This window comes from Oncorhynchus kisutch, linkage group LG15 (genome assembly GCF_002021735.2).
Source record: "Oncorhynchus kisutch isolate 150728-3 linkage group LG15, Okis_V2, whole genome shotgun sequence".
NCBI lineage: Eukaryota > Metazoa > Chordata > Actinopteri > Salmoniformes > Salmonidae > Oncorhynchus > Oncorhynchus kisutch.
In genome coordinates, this window is record NC_034188.2 from 39717106 (window position 1) to 39736394 (window position 19289).

General features: G+C 40.1%; 1 protein-coding gene across 2 annotated transcripts in view; it reads right to left on the reverse strand.

The window, feature by feature from the left end:
- Positions 1-19289, reverse strand: part of LOC109905288 (follistatin-related protein 5-like) — a 166261-nt gene that overhangs the window by 52098 nt on the left and 94874 nt on the right. For both annotated transcript variants that reach the window (XM_020502574.2, XM_031790249.1), the window contains exons 5-6: positions 17397-17593; positions 12135-12255 (exon numbers count right to left, since the gene is read on the reverse strand). In XM_020502574.2, coding sequence (XP_020358163.1) covers positions 12135-12255; positions 17397-17593 — 318 coding nt within the window. The remainder of the gene's footprint in view (positions 1-12134; positions 12256-17396; positions 17594-19289) is intronic.

The window sequence follows — 19289 nt, forward strand, 5'->3', positions numbered from 1 at the left end:
CATTCTAATTGGACAAATTTCAAACTACTTTGTGAAAAAGGCATTGAGAAAAATGCTCCAAATCAAAGGTGTATTTGGTATTGGGGTTTATCTTAAGGGGGCGATGATGATTTGGAGTATGTGCCTCTCTTACCCATGACGCTCCTTCTGATGCTCCCATATGTATCATTTGCTATTTGGTATTTGTTGAAGTCCATTTTGTTTTAAAACAATTTGCTACTTCTTGAAGTCAATTTTCTTTCAAGTGAGCACCTATTCCTTGTCATGCGGTTCACAACAGTGAATAATATTGAGCGATAGACAAGTGGGTGTTGTCTGTCTGTGTGTGTGTGTGTGTGTGTGTGTGTGTGTGTGTGTGTGTGTGTGTGTGTGTGTGTGTGTGTGTGTGAGTGTGTGTGTGTGTGTGTGTGTGTGTGTGTGTGTGTGTGTGTGTGTGTGTGTGTGTGTGTGTCTCAAAGGCATGTTTGATTAAGGTGTGCCAGTGAGCCATATCAACAGCAGACTGATGAAAAGCGAGATGGAGTGAGTTCAACACAGCTGAGTGTCCAGGGATGCATTAAGTAATTGCCTTCTAGCTCCACGGGAGGGTTCTTAATAGCACCGGTGTGTTCAAAGTACAATGTTGCTCCAATACTTGCATACCTCTCTAGACTGCGTTCCGAATGTGAGCATGTCAACAACTCACCCCTCCTTGACAAGAGCCTTGAAATGTTCAAGAGGGATGAAGCCAGTGTGTTTGTGTTCATGGATATGCTTCACTTCTGTCGGTTTGTCTGTCTTTCTGTTGGTCTGTTTGTCGACATTGACAGGAAGGAGGAGGAAGACTAACGTCTATGGTCGATTTCAAGTTTTCATAACAACCGGTAATCGGCATTTTTGGACGATTACATTGCACTCCACGAGGAGACTGTGTGGCAGGCTGACCACTTGTTAGGCGAGTGCAGCAAGGAGCCAAGGTAAGTTGCTAGCTAGCATTAAACGTATCTTATAAAAAACAATCAATCTTAACATAATCACTAGCTAACTACACATGGTTGATGATATTACTAGTTTATCTAGCTTGTCCTGCATTTTTATTTTCCTTTATTTAACTAGGCAAGTCAGTTAAGAACAAATTCTTATTATCAATGACAGCCTAGGAACAGTAGGCTAACTGCCTTGTTCAGGGGCAGAACGACAGATTTCTACCTTGTCAGCTCAGGGACGCGATCTTGCAACCTTCCCGTTACTAATCCAATGCTCTAACCAGTAGGCTACCTGCGTGATCAATGAATCATAGCCTACTTCGCCAAACAGGTGATGATTTAACAAGCGCATTCAAAAAAAAAAAGCACTGTCATTGCACCAATGTGTACCTAACCATGAACATCAATGTCTTTCTTAAAATCAATACACAAGCATATATTTTTTAACCTGCATATTTAGTTAACATGCATTTGTTTTAACTAGGGAAATTGTGTCACTTCTCTTGCGTTCTGTGCAAGCAGAGTCAGGGTATATGCAGCAGTTTGGGCCGCCTGGCTCGTTGCGAACTGTGTGAAGAACATTTCTTCCTAACAAAGATCGTAATTAATTTGCCCGAATTTTACATAATTATGACATAACATTCAAGGTTGTGCAATGTAACAGCAATTTTTAGACTTAGGGATGCCACCCGTTCGATAAAATACGGAACGGTTCCGTATTTCACTGAAAGAAACGTTTTGTTTTCAAAATTATAGATGCCGGATTTGACCATATGAATGACTTAATGCTCTTATTTCTGTGTGTTTATTATATTATAATCATGTCTATGATTTGATATTTGATAGAACAGTCTGACTGAGCGGTGGTAGGTAGCAGCAGGCTCGTAAGCATTCATTCAAACAGCACTTTCCTGCGTTTGCCAGCAGCTCTTCGCTGTGCTTCAAGCATTGCGCTGTTTATGACTTCAAGCCTATCAACTCCTTAGATTAGGCTGCCAATGATATAGTGCCTATAAGAACATCCAATAGTCAAAGGTATATGAAATACAAATGGTATAGATAGAAATAGTCCTATAATTCCTATAATAACTACAACCTAAAACTTCTTAACTGGGAATATTGAAGACTCATGTTAAAAGGAACCACCAGCTTTCATATGGTCTCATGTTGTGAGCAAGGAACTTAATGTTAGCTTTTTTTACATGGCACATATTGCACTTTTACTTTTTGCATTATTTTAACCAAATTGAACATGTTTCAGTATTTATTTGAGACTAAATAGATTTTATTTATGTATTATGTTAAGTTAAAATAAAAGTGTTCATTCAGTATTCTTGTAATTGTCATTATTACCAAGGCTGTTGAGTCTGCCAATAAGAATGCTGTGATTGACAGAGTCAAAAGCCTTGGCCAGGTTGATGAAGAAAGCTGCACAGTACTGTCTTTTATCAATGGCAGTTATGATATCGTTTAGGACCTTGAGCGTGGCTGGGGTGCACCTGTGACTAGCTCGGAAACCAGATTTCATAGCGGAGAAGGTATGGTGGGAATCGAAATGGTCTGTGATCTATTTGTTAACTTGGCGTTCGAGGACTTAAGAAAAGCAGGGCAGGATAGATATACAGTACATGGGGTACCAGTACAAAGCTGAGTACAAAGCAGTGTTACGAGGAAATTGAGGTAGATACTATATGTACATATAGGTAGGGGTAAAGTGACTAGGCAACAGGATAGATAATAGACAGTAGCAGCAGCGTGTGTGTGTGTGTGTGTGTGTGTGTGTGTGTGTGTGTGTGTGTGTGTGTGTGTGTGTGTGTGTGTGTGTGTGTGTGTGTGTGTGTGTGTGTGTATGTGTGTATGTGTGTGTATGTGTGTGTTTGTGTGTGTGTGTATGAGTTGGAGTGTCAGTGTGATTGTGTGGGTAGAGTCCAGTGTGTGTGTGTAGAGTCAAAAAAAGTCGGTGCAAGAAGGGTCAATGCAGATAGTCCGGGTAGCTATTTGGTGAACTATTTAGAATGTGTGCCTGTTTTGCATACAGCTTGGAATATTCAAAGCACAGCAAAGTTTTTTGTCACTGTTAAAGATAAGACACTAACGTCTATGCATAATTCATTGACTCCGTCCCATATTAAAAAATAAGTAAGGTAAATATCTTTCCAGGAGTAATGGATTTGAATTAGATCAAGTTTCTGATATAAATGAAGCCTGCCACACTACAGATAGTTTCATGTAGTGTCATCCTTGAATACATCAGGTATAGGACAGATAAGGCTAAAGACGTCATCCACATACTGCACATTCAATGTCACCTTAACGTTAGGGCGTGGGGATGTTAAAGTAGCAAGGCTGCAGGCATCACTGTTTCGCTATGTCTTGATTTCAGTATCAAGCACTACTGAATAGATGAGGAGAGGGAAACAGCTGGTGGTGTACACGCTTTATTTTCCTTCTGGCTGACTGTCAGTCAGTGGCTGAAGTATCGATCCAGAGGGTGATGGTGGGCGACAGGCGAAACATGTCACTTCTGTTTTGCTGAGTGGGAGGCCCTTGGGGCATTGCACAGTCTAAGGCTGTGTCCAAAATGGCGCCCGACTTCCAATATAGTGCATAACTAGGGAGTAGGGTGCCATTTGGGAAAGGTGATGCGGGTGGGCCAAGTTCTAGAAGTCGAGGGTAATACCAGTTAATGTCATATCATCTAATAAACCACATTGACATCAGCGATTTGAAGTCATTCATGCTGGTAGTTAAGTAAACAGTTCAAGAATGATCCATTTAGAACGTAATAAAGATCTGAGCGTCCTATTCTCTTGTTTTATTTGACCTACTCTTATGGGCTTCATAATCCCTGGATCGTGTGGATTTGCAGAGATAGAAAAAAAAGGGTTACTGAAACTCTGGTTCTTTTACTATCGACCATAATTAGATTATCAAAGGCGACAGCCTTGTCTCCTCCAGGGCAGCGGCAGACAACGACGGGTTGCTTTCTGGGCCTACATGCCTGCATTTCTATTTATTTAAGTAAGCTTTTTACTGCAGTAAAGTGACTGAGAATACATTCTCATTTACAGAAACGACCTGGGGAATAGTTACAGGGGGGGGGGGGGGGGAATGAGCCACTTGGAAGCTGGGGATGATTAGGTGGCCATGAGGGCCAGATTGGGAATTTAGTCAGGACACCCGGGTAAGTTACATGATCAAAACTGGGAACTCAGAAATATCATGACATCAGTGATCTTCAGGTCAGAGCTCTAGAAAGAGGCCCGAGTTGGAATTCAGAATTGAATTTCCGTTCAAACCGATTTATCCCAGTCAGTTCCCAGTTGATTTGAACGCACTGAAGTCACATGGTATTATGATAAGTACCATGGGATCTTTAGTGACCCCAGTGCCAGGACACCCGTTTAACATCCCATCTGAAAGACAGTGCCCTACACAGGGAAATGTCCCCAATCAATGTTCTGGGATATTGAGATATATATATTTTTTAGACCAGAGGAAAGAATGCCTCCTACTGGCCCTCCAACACCACTTTCAGAAGCATCTAGTCTCCCATCCAGGGATCGACCAGGGCCAACAATGTTTAGCTTCAGAGGCAAGCCAGCAGTGGGATGTAGAGTGGTATGCTGCTAGCAAATATTAAGACGACTCTTGGGTTATTTATCACTCGACAATTCATGGATCCTCATGCTTTCTCACGATAAGCTTCTGCAGAGCATTCTGCTCACTAGCTTCAGTGAGTGCTGTTAAATTTGATCCATAATACATGTCTCGTTTTCCAAAAGTGTGGTTTTTCCCGAATGTGTTAATGTATTTGGAACATTTGAAAAGTTTTGAGAAAAAAAAAGCTTTTTTAGCTTTTCCTTATTTTTTTTTCAGGAAATATCCTCAATGCCACTTGAGGTACTGAGATAATAGCCAAATGGGGCATATCAAAACCCACAGGAGGATTTCACCTCCTTTCTAACTTAAATCGATGACAAATTGCATTTTTGCAAATTGGAACCAATTCTAACAGGATAAAGCATTGTAGAAGAGTTGCACAATACTCCTTAGGTTACAAGAATGTCCCATCTTCCAGAAGTTTGGTCTTTTATCAAATAAGCCTTGGTTTTTATTTCTCCATATACTGTCGGTAATGCGTATTCACATCCGTTCGTGAATCTTGTAGTCTTGTATAACCATTAATGTATGTCAGTCAGGAAAGCAGATATTTGCATCCTGTAGCTCTAACTCCAAAATGTTCTGGGACACTGTAAAGTCCATGGAGAACAAGAGAACCTCCCCCAGCTGCCCACTGCACTGAGGCTAGGTAACACGGTCACCACCGATAAATCCATGATAATCGAAAACTTCAACAAGCATTTCTCAAAGGCTGGCCATGCCTTCCTCCTGGCTACTCCAATCTCGGCCAACAGCTCCGCCAATTTTCTAATGACTGCCTTGCCTGGTTCACCAACTACTTCTCAGACAGAGTGCAGTGTGTCAAATCGGAGGGCCTGTTGTCTGGACCTCTGGCAGTCTCTATGGGGGTGCCAGAGGGATCAATTCTCGGACCGAATATTTTCTCTGTATATATCAATGAAGTCGCTCTTGCTGCTGGTGATTCTCTGATCCACCTCTACGCAGACGACACCATTCTGTATACTTCTGGACCTTCTTTGGACACTGTGTTAACAAACCTCCAGGCGAGCTTCATTGCCATACAACACTCCTTCCTTGACCTCCAACTGCTCTTAAATGCAAGTGAAACTAAATGCGTGCTCTTCAACCGATCGCTGCCTGCACACCCCGCCGGACTAACATCAATACTCTGGACGGTTCTGACATAGAATATGTGGATAACTACAAATCCCTACAGTGCCTTGCAAAAGTATTCACTACCCTTGGTATTTTTACTATTTTGTTATCTTACAACCTGGAATTAAAATGGATTTTGGGGGAGTTTGTATCTTTTGATTTAAACAACATGCCTACCAAAAAATAAGACAAAAAAACTGAAAACTTGAGCGTGCTACCCGAAACTTCTGACCCACGTTTAACAATTTAAAGGCAGTGTAAACTTATGACCCACTGGGAATGTGATGAAAGCAATAAAATGTTAAAATAAATAATTCTATCCACTATTATTCTGACATTTCGCATTCTTAAAATAAAGTGGTGATCCTAACTGACCTAAAACAGGGAATATTTACTTGGATTAAATGTCAGGAATTGTGAAAAACTGAGTTTGGCTACGGTGTTCCGACTTCAACTGTTTACTAAGATCATGTGACAGATTATGTGACACATAGATTGCACACAGGTGGACTTTATTTAACTAATTATGTGACTTCTGAAGTTAATTGGTTGGACCAGATCTTATTTAGGGGCTTCATAGCAAAGGGGTGAATACATATGCACACACCACTTTTCCATTTTAATTTAAGATTTTTTTTTTTAACAAGTTTTTTTTCTTCATTGTACAACTTTATGTATGTCCATTAAATGAAATTCTAATAATAATCAATTTAAATAACGGGTTGTAATGCAACAAAATAGGAAAAACGCCATGGGGGGGGGGGGGGGGGGGGGCGATGAATACTTTTGCAAGGCACTGTAGGTGTCTTGTTAGACTGTAAACTCTCCTTCCAGACTCACAATAAGCATCTCCAATCCAAAATTAAATCTAGAATTGGCTACCTATTTCGCAACAAAGCCTCCTTCACTTATGCTGCTTAACATGCCCTTGTAAAACTGACTATCCTACCGATCCTTGACTTCGGCGATGTCATTTACAAAAATAGTCTCCAACACACAACTCAGCAAACTAGATGCAATTTATCACAGTGCCATCCGTTTTGTCACTGAAGCCCCATATACTACACACCACAGCGACCTGTATGCTCTAGTCAGCTGGCCCTCGCTACATATTCGTCGCCAGACCCACTGACTCCAGGTCATCTACAAGTCCATGCTAGGTAAAGCTCCGCCTTATCTCAGTTCACTGGTCACGATGGCAACACCCACCCGTAGCACACACTCCAGCAGGTGTATCTCACTGATCATCCCTAAAGCCAACACCTCATTTGGCCACCTTTTCTTCCAGTTCTCTGCTGCCTGTGACTGGAATGAATTGCAAAAATCGCTGAAGTTGGAGATTTTTTTTTCCCACACCAACTTCAAACATCTGCTATCTGAGCTAACCGATCACTGCAACTGTACATAGTCCATCTGTAAATAGCCCACCCAATCTACCTACCTCATCCCCATACTGTTTTTATTAATGAACTTTTCTGCTCTTTTGCACACCAATATATCTACTTGCACATCATCATCTGCTCATCTATCACTCCAGTGTTAATCTGCTAAATTGAAATTATTCTCTCCTATGGCCTATTTATTGCCTACCTCCTCATGCCTTTTGCACACAATGTATATAGACTCTTTTTTTTCCTACTGTGTTATTGACTTGTTCACACTGTTATGCTTTATCTTGGCCAGGTCGCAGTTGTAAATGAGAACTTGTTCTCAACCAGCCTACCTGGTTAAATAAAGGTGAAATAAATAAAATAAAAAATTAAAATATACCACACTTTCTTGTGCCTTATTGCTTAAATATACTGAATCAACATATTTACTATTCGAGGGAATTTAAGGTATTAGATTTTAAATGTGTGCATAGGACTGAAATACCATTTAGATTTGTTGTTAAGACAAGTGCTACACTATCTCAAGTGATGTTAGACAGCGCCATCATTGTGGTTCACCAAACCATCATTGTGGTTCACCAACTATTTATTTTTTACATTCACTCACATATAATGTCTTGTGCTGGGGACAATAAAAGGACACTAAAATGTGCAGTTTTGTCACACAATACAATGCCACAGATGTCTCAAGTTTTGGTACTACGACTGCAGGAAACGTTGTTTTAGAAAATTTGGCAGTGCATCCAACCGGCCTCACAACTGCAGACCACGCGTAACCACACCAGCCCAGTACCTCCACATCTGGCTTCTTCACCTGCAGGGTCATCTGAGACCAGCCACCTAGACAGCTGATGAAACTGAGGAGTATTTCTGTCCGTAATAAAGCCCTTTTGTGGGGGAAAATGTATTCTGATTGGCTGGGCCTGGCTCCCCAGTGGGTGGGGTGTCAGGCTCAGGCCCACTCATGGCTGCGCCCCTGCCCAATCATGTGAAAACCATAGATTAGGGCCTAATGAATTTATTTCAATTTACTTTACTGATTTCCTTATATGATCTGTAACTCAGTAAAATCATTGAAATTGTTGCATTAACATTTTTGTTCAGTATAGTTTACTTCATAAAACGTGGGAATTAACTACAATGACCACAATGTTTATTTTACGACTGCTCCCGAAGAGAGATTAATGTTCGATCGTGAAGTGATATAGAGAGCAGCTGTTGCTTCGCGAGGGATCTCTACCTGAAAATACATGATCTAAGTGATTGATAGTTTATATTCATAAAAGTATGCTTTGTTTACTTTGAACTACAAAATATTGATTTTGTCAAACAGCATAGGAGGCAGCTCTATAGAGATGATGACTTGAAATGAAATAATAAAGTAATCAAATAAAACAAGTGAAATATACAAAACAACTGATATATTTTATTAAAGTAAAGTCATGTGAATAAATGTTGGCTTGTAAGTGATAAGCAGTTATAGGCAGTCACTACTATCATGACTTTTATTAATTGTTTCATATTTTGTAATAATCTAACCGAAATCAACCTCAAAATCGCTCAGCACTATTTGCCATGAGTATTTACTGAGTAAAATCATCTTAAGCACCAGCAGACACAGAGGGGGAGAAAGAAAGACAAAACAATTGAAAAGAAGAGGAAAAGAGACAGGTAAAGATGAATGCTTAGCCAACGAGGAAAGACATTTCCTTTTCTTTTTCAGTTTCAGCCTGAAGAAGCTTGGGGGGAAAAGCTAAAAAAGTGAGTAGTTGGAGCTAGTGCATCAGAGCTCTTCAAGGATGTTGAGCTCTCCACAGATTTTACCCGTATCCTTTCTTGATTTGATTTGCCTGAAGGACTACTCCCCCGCTTAAGCCTGACTAGGAGAGGAACAAGACAAGAAAAATACTATGCCAGTTTGCCTTTTTCTCTTGTAACTTTTCTTGTCTCACCTAGACATGCCTTACATACAAAGTGCTGATGAGTGACCAATTTTACTGGGAAATTCATTATGCATAATTTTTCTAGCCGTGATGTGTCAACCCCAGTGAAATGTCAGAGGATATTGAGCCAGTTGGAAATGTCAGACTGGGATGATTTGAGAAAGGGAATTAGGCAAGAAAAATCCGTATCTGTATACTGCATTTACCCATCTCTCACTACCGGGTTGCCATGTTAGGCTCAAGTTTTCAAGAATATAGATATAGTTGTTCAGTGTATATCTGGAAACCACACAAGTAGTTTTAAACTTCAGCGAAATAGCAAAGTAAAGGACTATACTGAACAAAAATATAAATGCAACATGCAACAATTAAAACAATCTTAATGAGTTACAGTTCATATAAGGATATCAGTTCATTTAAATACATTTGTTAGCCCCTAATCTACGGATTTCACATGACTGGTCAGGGGCGTAGCCATGGGCCCACCTACTTGGGAGACAGGCTCAGCTCTGGGGAACATTCCTGAAGTCAGCATGCCAATTGCACACTCCCTCAAAACCTGACTTCTGTGGCATTGTGTGGTGTGACAAACCTGCACATTTTAAAGCAAACTTTTATTGTTCACAGCACAATATGCACCTGTGTAATGTGCTGTTTAATGAGCTTCATGATATGCCACACCTGTCAGGTGGATGGATTATTTTAGCAAAGGAAAAATGCTCACCAATAGAGATGTAAACAAATTTGTACAGTCAGGGAGAGGTTGTAAATGTTAGTGAAGACACTTGCCAGTTGGTCCGCGCATGCTTTGAGTACAGGTCCTGGTAACACATCTAGCCCTGCGACTTTGTGAATGTTGACCTGTTGAAAGGTCTTGCTCACATCGGATACGGAGAGCATATTCACACAGTCGTCCAGAACAGCTGGTGCTCTCATGCATAGTTCAGGGTTGCTTGCCTCGAAGCGAGCATAAGAGGCATTTAGCTCGTCTGGTAGGCTCGCGTCACCATTGTAGTCAGTAATAGTTTTCCATCCTTGCCACATATGACGAGCGTCAGAGCTGGTGTAGTAGGATTCAATCTTAGTCCTGTATTGATGCTTTGCCTGTTTGATGGTTGTTCTGAGGGCATAGCGGGATTTCTTATAAGCTTCCGGATTAGTGTCCCACTCCTTGAAAGCGGCAGCTCTAGCCTTTAGCTCGGTGCAGATGTTGCCAGGAATCCATGGCTTCTGGTTGGATATATACGTACCGTCACTGTGGGGACAACATCATCGATGCACTTATTGATGAAGCCGGTAACTGAGGTGGTATACTCCTCAATGCCATTGGATGAATCCCGGAGCATATTCCAGTCTGAGCAAACAAAACAGTCCTATAGCGTAGCATCGTGTCATCTGACCACTTCCGTAATTGAGCGAGTCACTGGTATTTCCTACTTTAGTTTTTGCTTGTAAGCAGGAATCAGGAGGATATAATTATAGTCAGATTAAGTAAAGTTTTTTTTATCTTCGGATGCACATGTGACATGCTGGTAGAAATGAGATAAAACGGATTTAAGTTTGCCTGCATTAAAGTCCCCAGCCACTCAGAGCGCTGCTTCTGGATGCTTATGGCCTTGTACAGCTCGTTGAGGGCAATCTTAATGCCAGCATCGGTTTGTGGTGGTAAATAAACGGCTACGAATAATATAGATGAGAACTCTTTGATTTAGACAGTGTGATCTACAGCTTATCATGAGGTAGTCTACCTCAGGTGAGCAATACCTTGAGACTTTAATATTAGACATTGCGCACCAGCAGTTATTGACAAATATAGACTCATCCCCGCCCCTCGTCTTAGCAGACGTAGCTGCTCTGTCCTGCCGATGCACAGAGAAACCTGCCAACTCTATATTATTTGTATCGTCATTTAGGCAAGTCTCCGTGAAATATAAGATGTTACAGTTTTTAATGTCCCTTTAGCAGGATAGTCTTAATTGTAGATCTTCCTGTTTGTTTTCCAATGATTGCACATTGGCCAATAATGCTAAGGGTAGCAGTGGTTTACCTGCTCGTCGGCAAATTCTTACAAGCCACCCAGTCCTCCTCCCCCTTTTTCTCCGCCTTTTTTTCATGAGGATGACAGGGATTTGGGCCTTGTCTCGTCAAACAGTATATCCTTTACGTCGGACTCATTAAAGAAAAAATCTTTGTCCAGTTCAAGTTGAGTAATCGCTGTTCTGATGTTCAGAAGCTCTGTTCGGTCACAAGAGACAGTAGCAGCAACAAAATGAGTTCAAACAATGCGAAAAAACAAATAAAATAGCACATTTGGTTAGGAGCCCGTAAATGGCAGCCATCTCATCTGGCACCATTAAGTAGTCTATGATGAGATTTAAATCTCCCAGATGGAGAGTTCTACAGATGAGGACAAGTGTCTTGCCATTCAACGAGATATCATCAATGTCAACTCTAATTGAAACTAAATTACACTCCATTTACTTTTATAGTTCCCACAAGGATAATAAGTTGATCCAGGTTTCAGAACCTTGTGCTAATAAATAATAAGGACCATAGAAAAGCCTTATATGTTCTGTTTAGAGCTACCGGCATAATGATGGTCACTTGCTTGAGTTATTATTAACATCCTATTGGCATGGGGGATGGCGGGTAAACGTAGACACAGCAGTAGCCCCCGGCTCTCTCTATCTCAATTGGGAATTGTATTGCCCGAGATAAAAAATTAAGAAAGAATTGCCTACCTGCAACCAACCCATGGTAACTATTGTATAGGAATGTATAGAATAGTGTAGAGTAAACATGGCTAACAGTTTTATCCACTTTGCTGTTGCATAAAGGCATAGATTTGTTATAAGGCTTTTAGCAATATGTGCTTGAAAGCATGTCATGTCTATTGGTCAAGTCAACACAACCTGTGGAATGTATGGTTCTTTGAATTTCCTTGCCAAAGAAAATGCAAGCAGGAAAAAGTTGACGGTAATGTGTAGAAAATAAAAAGAGTGGACAATCCACTCTGGACTGGTCCTGTCACTCACCGAAAGCTGTATAGAACTCGTCCTTTGTCAGGTGCTCGTCGTCATTGATGTCGTTGTATTTGAGAAGGTCAAACAGGGTGCACTCAGAGACATCCTTGGACAGACCTTCCTGCTTGATGACCTGCAACAGAAAAATGCATTTAGACCTTGCCTTTTAAGTGGGCCCGTATATAACTTACAGTTAAACCTAAGTCTAGGCCTGGATTTTTCTGGGTCTGGGATTTTATTTTTTCTTGTACTTTTTTCCCCCGCTGTCTCCTTTTTGGGGGGGGGGGGGGGGGGGGGTTGCCGAAACTGGGAACCACTCGAGGATCTGGGATTTCTAATGTTACAGCATAGAGCATGCAATGAAACAAAATCAGTTCTCTCTCTAAATATAGCACGTCAAAGAAGACATGGATTCCTCAGTAATAAGATAATTGAAATAGAGAGATATCACAACCTCTCCAGTGTTGCTTTCCAATGTCAGTAAGACCTGAATGCATTTCTTTGTGTGACACTGTAGGTGAATGTGCATTCAATTACACTGGAGAAGACCCACTGATGTGTAAATTGTGTGTACAATACATGGTTTAGTGGAGAACAGGTGCCATCCTAAAAACCAGCCCAGATTTGATCATCTCTGCAGACAGAACAATGACGACAAACTTGAAAATGATGTTTCTAACCTCAACTCAATTTTACATTAAAAGCTTAACTCTCAAGCCCAATTTCATTCTTTGTCCAATCCCTTCAACAACAAAAAATGCATTCAGGTGAGAAGTTGTGGGTTGGGGGAATTGCTATTAATATTAATTCTGGGGTGGGTAAACATAGTTGTACTTGATCCCAACCTTTTCTTACTAAATCCACTTGCAGTGGAAGTTCAAATCCCCCATTGGATGCAAAATACATCTTTGAAATGTGGACTCACATTTATTGTGTTGGGAAGAAAAATGCAGTCATCACCTTGAATATGAAGATTAGGTGCTCAATTCAGTCCAACCCGAAATGGCAGTATTTACGTAGTAGCTATATTCTCAATTGTCAAAGAAACTCACAGATCGGTCTTAGGTACTGCATAAAAACCTACAATTACTACCAGAGGGATCCCTCTCACAGCAGGTATGCTTTCACTTTTCACAATTAGAAGTGTGTGGGCATGGGATGAACATTGTAAATAAATTATTTCTGCCCAATGTGGGATTTAAACTCACAACCATTGAACTGTAAACCAACTGCCATAACAGACTAAGCCACCAATCAATCATAGCGTTTGGAAGAAGAAAAACATACTACAATTTGACATGACCACCATTGTAATTTATTTCTTGTCGTGATGGATGTAGCTACTGATATAAATGTGAATCCACATAGCCTACATGTTTATTTTCTTCGTATTCGTAAAAGCACATACATTCGTATGAAACGGCAAGCAAAAACATAGAATTTGGAATTTTGTGGAACGTCAGTAGTCTAGTCAAGGAAGCATCATGCAAAATATAATGGCACATTCCACTTACCAAGACCATTGCCAAATAAGGTGCGCTGTCACCTAATTTTATAGTTAGCCTTGAGGTGGTACCACCCAGCACATCTAGAAGAGAGTGTATTTCATACTGAACCCCTCCCTTGAGATGACGTGAAATTATTATGTGTTAGTCATTATATCTGTTTGGGCTTCTTGCGGTCCGGTCCATTTGCATTCTACAAATTATTTCTAATTCTAATTACAAATTATTTGTAATTATGTTCAACGCCCCCTGACCATCCGTTCAAGGAAAGATCGGCCTGCGGATAAATCTAGATGATCCCTGACGTAGAGGCACCTTCTCAAGATGTCACGCCTGCTCCAGCTCCCGCTCCCTGGTGCTCGAGGGCGCCAGGCTACCAGTCTTTACACGCACCTGTCACCATCATTACACGCAACAGCGCTCATTGGACTCACCTGGTCTCCTTCACGTGGTTGATTACCGCTGTATATCTGTCTGTTCCTCGGTGGTGTTCCCTGTGTCCGCATTAATTGTTGTTACGTGTTCCTGTTCGATGTCCGTCAGTTATTAAACCTTCCCTTCCTGTACCTGCTTCTTATCTCCTGCGTCAATCCTTTCTCAAGAGGCCTCCACAACATGATTTCAATGGTACAGTCGAACCGCTAGTGTCAATAAGAGCTAGATTTACTACTAACAGACCAAAATATATTACTTTTGCAACAAACTATCACAATGATGACCAGCATTGACGTGTTTCACTATAACTAAGCCTAAAACATCTGTTTTTCGATGAAAAAAAAGTTTTTTACATTAAAGTTACTCTTTAAGTCTTATCTTGTCCTAGATAGTCTATAGATCTCTTATTTCTGGAAGTAAATAGTATTATCCCGAGGAAACCCCTTTTCATGCTGCAAAGACTCTCTTGTTATGTTTTATATATGGTTTGAAATATGACAAGTTGGATCTACAGTATCTCACCGTCAGGCTGACTTTCACTCATCCATCATTCTAGATCAGCTGTCATGAAGCTTGACAAAATATGACAGTGTTGGGAAGTAGTGAACGACTGTGTTTTGCAGTAGCTTGGTGGAAGTTGAACACAATTCAAATCTTGGTAGTGTTGTCTGTAGTTAGTTACTTTTTGCCATATAACGGTATAACTAACTATTGAAACTACACTACTTTTTGGGGCAAAAAGAGAAGAAAATAATGGCGAAATAGGCAATAATTTATTTTATTTCTCAGCTTTAGACCTGCCTAATTCTCACTTGAAACCGTTTTTGCAAGTTGTCGTCTGACATTTCAGATTTAGATATGATCATTTTTCCCGAGGTAGCTTGAAAACTATATAATTTTTAACAATATTTTTATTAAGGGTAGCTTTTGTTTAGCTTAACTATTTCTAGTGTGAAGTAATTGGCAGTTTGGTCAACTATGATTTCAGAGTAGTTTCCCCAGCACTGCTGCCTTAACGTATCATCATAAAGTATGTCTTGTTCGTTGCAACTTTGCCTATGCTTTCTGAACTCTTACTGAACTACAAGTGTAAACTATAAAGAATTATCAAAATGTTTGTGATGATTCAACCTCGTATGTTGATTTCAAAAACATCCTTAAAGCCATCTGTGCATGATAAAGTACCAGAAATGTATTTCCATTGGCGTCTCTCCCTTCACAGTACATTACAACACTTGCTATAAGCACTCATAAAAGTGTACCCATCCTTTAAGACAATTTATAAGAATTGGCAATTGAATGCATTCATAATAGACACAGTTGGTTCAGAGAAAGTGTTATAAAAAAACAGGGCATTCCAAAGTATTCCCTGCTTTTCTGAACCACCCCATGGCGGACGGATTGATTCAGGGAGATGGTAATATTAGAGGGGGCTGTGAATCACCACAGTCTTTGATGATTCTCACACCATCTCTTAAATGTTTTATGTCCCGGGTAGAAATCAAACCATCTTTACCTTGCTCTGTAGTTGATGTTCGGGTTTGATGTACCAGAGGAATCGACACTATCTGATTGCGTCAACATAGAGAAGGGGGTCAGTGTCTGAAGATAGAGTGTACCCACCTGACCCTTCTTCCACTCCGATCTAAAGACACACACATACGCATGCACACACACATTGAACACACACACACAAACGCGCACACACTATACCAGGCCTTAACCTTTGAACTAAATGATTCACATTGTGTTTGGAATGCTGCCAGAGTCCGTGTCAAATTAACATCCCATCAACTTTATGTATTTTATGTATTTTACTTAACCTTTATTTAACTAGGCAAGTCGGTTAAGAGCAAATTCTTATTTACAATTAACAAATACACAAATAGAAAACTCGTAAATGAGGGCTGAAATGATTGGTCACGTCAAATTTGTATAATTTAACCTGGCAAAACAAGAATGGCGAAGAATTTAGGATTTCAGTGGTTGAATTCTGGGCCATGAGTGACTTCTGAGATGTGGCATAGTTTTGAGGACCTCTGAGATGTGGCATAGTTTGAGGACTTCTTGAGATGTGGCATAGTTTAAGGTCAATTGTGTCAACGTCTGATATTCAGAATGAATGACTTTTGTAGACAAGACAAAAACGTTGGGCTTAGAATAGCTACTACATATTCTGCATGTAATACCAGTTTGTACTGTATATATACTGTGTCACCATTGCCATATGTTTCAAGGATTAAGAGGGACCTTAGCATTTTCTGTGAGGAATGACTTAAAACCAACATGGCGTTACTCAATCTGCGCAGTGGATATTTGTGGACAGACTTTGACATTAAAACACCTGGATAGACGATGGCTCATAGCTTTGTGTCTAGCCCTTAGTGTCATCCGTAAATGTAATACTTTTGGTACCCATGGTAACTCCTTGAAGCAACTTACCAATGTATCAACAGGGAATATTTGCATAGTCAAATAAAGCCCAACACAACATTACAATTTCTCTTTCGTTATGTATTTCACCCGCTGTTCATCGATTTATGCTCCCATCCCCGAGCTGAAAGCATTGCTGTTATGTAAATATATATATATATTTATAGTTAAATATCAGAGTTGTTGGCTGTAATCAAATGGGGCACTTTGGATTCAAAAGAGTGAATACATAAGAATATGAATCAAGCTTGTTTTCTATCTCACATCAGTCTAATAGAGACAGGAGTAATCAGAGTGCCACTGGATATATTAATATGAAACTGAGAGCAGTTGAAAGGTTATTTAAACCAGCAGTGGTTGCTTACTTATTCAATTATTTAAATGCATGGGATATAAACCAGTCCTCAGGTATTGCGAAACATAAATTCATTATGCATAAAATGTCTTCCTTTGTCATGAAAGTCACACAATACTCCATATTCAACCACACTTTTTCCGGGCCGTAACAGTCAAAGCCGACATTCTACCCACGAGCGGAACGCTCCTTTGACCTGGATTATTACATTTCTTAGTCGCCTCGCTTTCTGAAGCAAAGACCAACTGAAAAGGGAATAATATTGAAAATATTACATCAAGATGGCTCCTATAGTAAATTCCTAGCAGGCTATAGTAAACGCAATGTTATGGTTCTGTTTGTTGACCCTTTCTTCATTTCAGGGAAGGGTGTGATGGCATGGCTACTGACATGTGGGAGAGACATTTACTGTGGCTTTATTGTCCACCCTCGTGTCCTCACCTGTGATAGTTCCCTACTCCTTGGTGTGTAGTAAACACAATGTTTAGTTGGTTTTTCCCTTTTTCTTTCAAACACTTAGTGACATCCAAGTCCCGGCCTCCTCACCTGTGATAGTTCGCTGCTGTCTACTCTCCCGCTACCATCGGCGTCGAAGCGCTTAAACAGAAGGTCGACCAGCTTCTTTCTGGTGGCCATGTTTTCTTTGTGGCCCCCACGGTTGCCAGTTTCCATGTATCGCTGGTCATGCAGGTTCAGAATTTTGGTCTTCAACCTCCGGTAGTCACTCAGTCTGCAGTTGTCATCTGAGGAACAACAACAAGAGAGAAGAAGTTAAAATAGCTTAATCATGTAAAGTGAGGCCCATATAAAGCCAATGTGCACACCCAGAGACGTCATACCCATAGGAGGTACAAGGACACTAACATCTCAAATTTCTCCTGTTTTTATTTATTTTCAGATGTTAAACTGTTTTGGGATAGGGGGCACCATTTTCACTTTTGGGTGAATAGCGTGCCCAGAGTGAACGACCTCCTACTCTGTCCCAGATGCTAATATATGTATATTATTATTCCTTTTGGATAGAAAACACTCTGAAGTTTCTAAAACTGTTTGAATGATGTCTGTGAGTATAACAGAACTCATATGGCAGGCGAAAACCTGAGAAAAATTCCAACCAGAAAGTGGGACATCTGAGGTTGTAGTTTTTCAAAGATTGGCCTACCAAATACACATTGAGATATGGATAAAGTTGCACTTCCTACGGCTTCCACTAGATGTCAACCATCTTTAGAAACTTGAATGAGGATTCTACTATAAAGGAGGGGCTCATGAGACCTTGAGTCAGTGGTCTGGCAGAGTGACTTGGTCTCATGACGAGTTACCTCTCGTTCCAGTGCTTTTCTGAAGACAAAGGAATTCTCCGGTTGGAACATTATTGATGTTTTATGTTAAAAACATCCTAAAGATTAATTCCATACATCGTTTGGCTTGTTTCTACGACCTGTAACGGAACTTTTCAAGTTTTTGTCTAGACGAAATGTTCGAGCCTCATGAAGATGGATTACTGGGCTGAACACGCTAACAACAAGTGGCTATTTGGACATAAGTTATGGACTTTATGGAACAAATCAGTAATTTATTGTCGAACTGGGATTCCTGGGAGTGCCTTCTGATGAAGATCATCAAAGGTGAATATTTAAGGTGTTATTTCTAACTTCTGTTGATTTCAAAATGGCGGATATTCCTCTGGCTGTTTTGGGTTCTGAGCGCCGTTCTCAGATTATGCTTTTTCCATAAAGTTTGTTTGAAATCTGACACAGCGGTTGCATTAAGGAGAAGTATATCTTTAATTATGTGAATAACAGTTGTATCTTTAATCAGTGTTTATTATGAGTATTTCTGCAAAATCACCGGATGTTTTGGAAGCAAAACATTACTGCACGTAAGGCGCCAATGTAAACTGAGATTTTTGGATATAAATATGCACATTATCGATCAAAACATACATGTATTGTGTAAGATGATGTCCTATGAGTGTCATCTGATGAAGATCCTCAAAGGTTAGTGATTTTATCTATATATTCTGCTTTTTGTGACTCCTATCTTTGGCTGGAAAAAATGGCTGTGTTTTTTAAAAACTTGGCTATCACCTAACATAATCATATGTTGTGTTTTCGCTATAAAGCATTTTTGAAATCAGACACGATGGGTAGATTAACAAGATGTTTGTCTTTCATTTGCTGTATTAGACTTGTTAATGTGGAAGTAATATATTTCTATAAAATATTTTAGAATTTCGCGCACTGCCTTTTCAGCGGAAGGTTGAGGAGGGGTTCCCCTAGAAATGTTAAATAATTTAATTTTAAAATTTTATCAAAATTTTTACATTTGATCAAAATGATTTATAAAAAGTGTTCTTTTGCGGAGCGGGCACACTAACTGGACCATATTTTTCCTATCAGCTACCCACATCATATGTTATAGCAATCTCAGTCGATG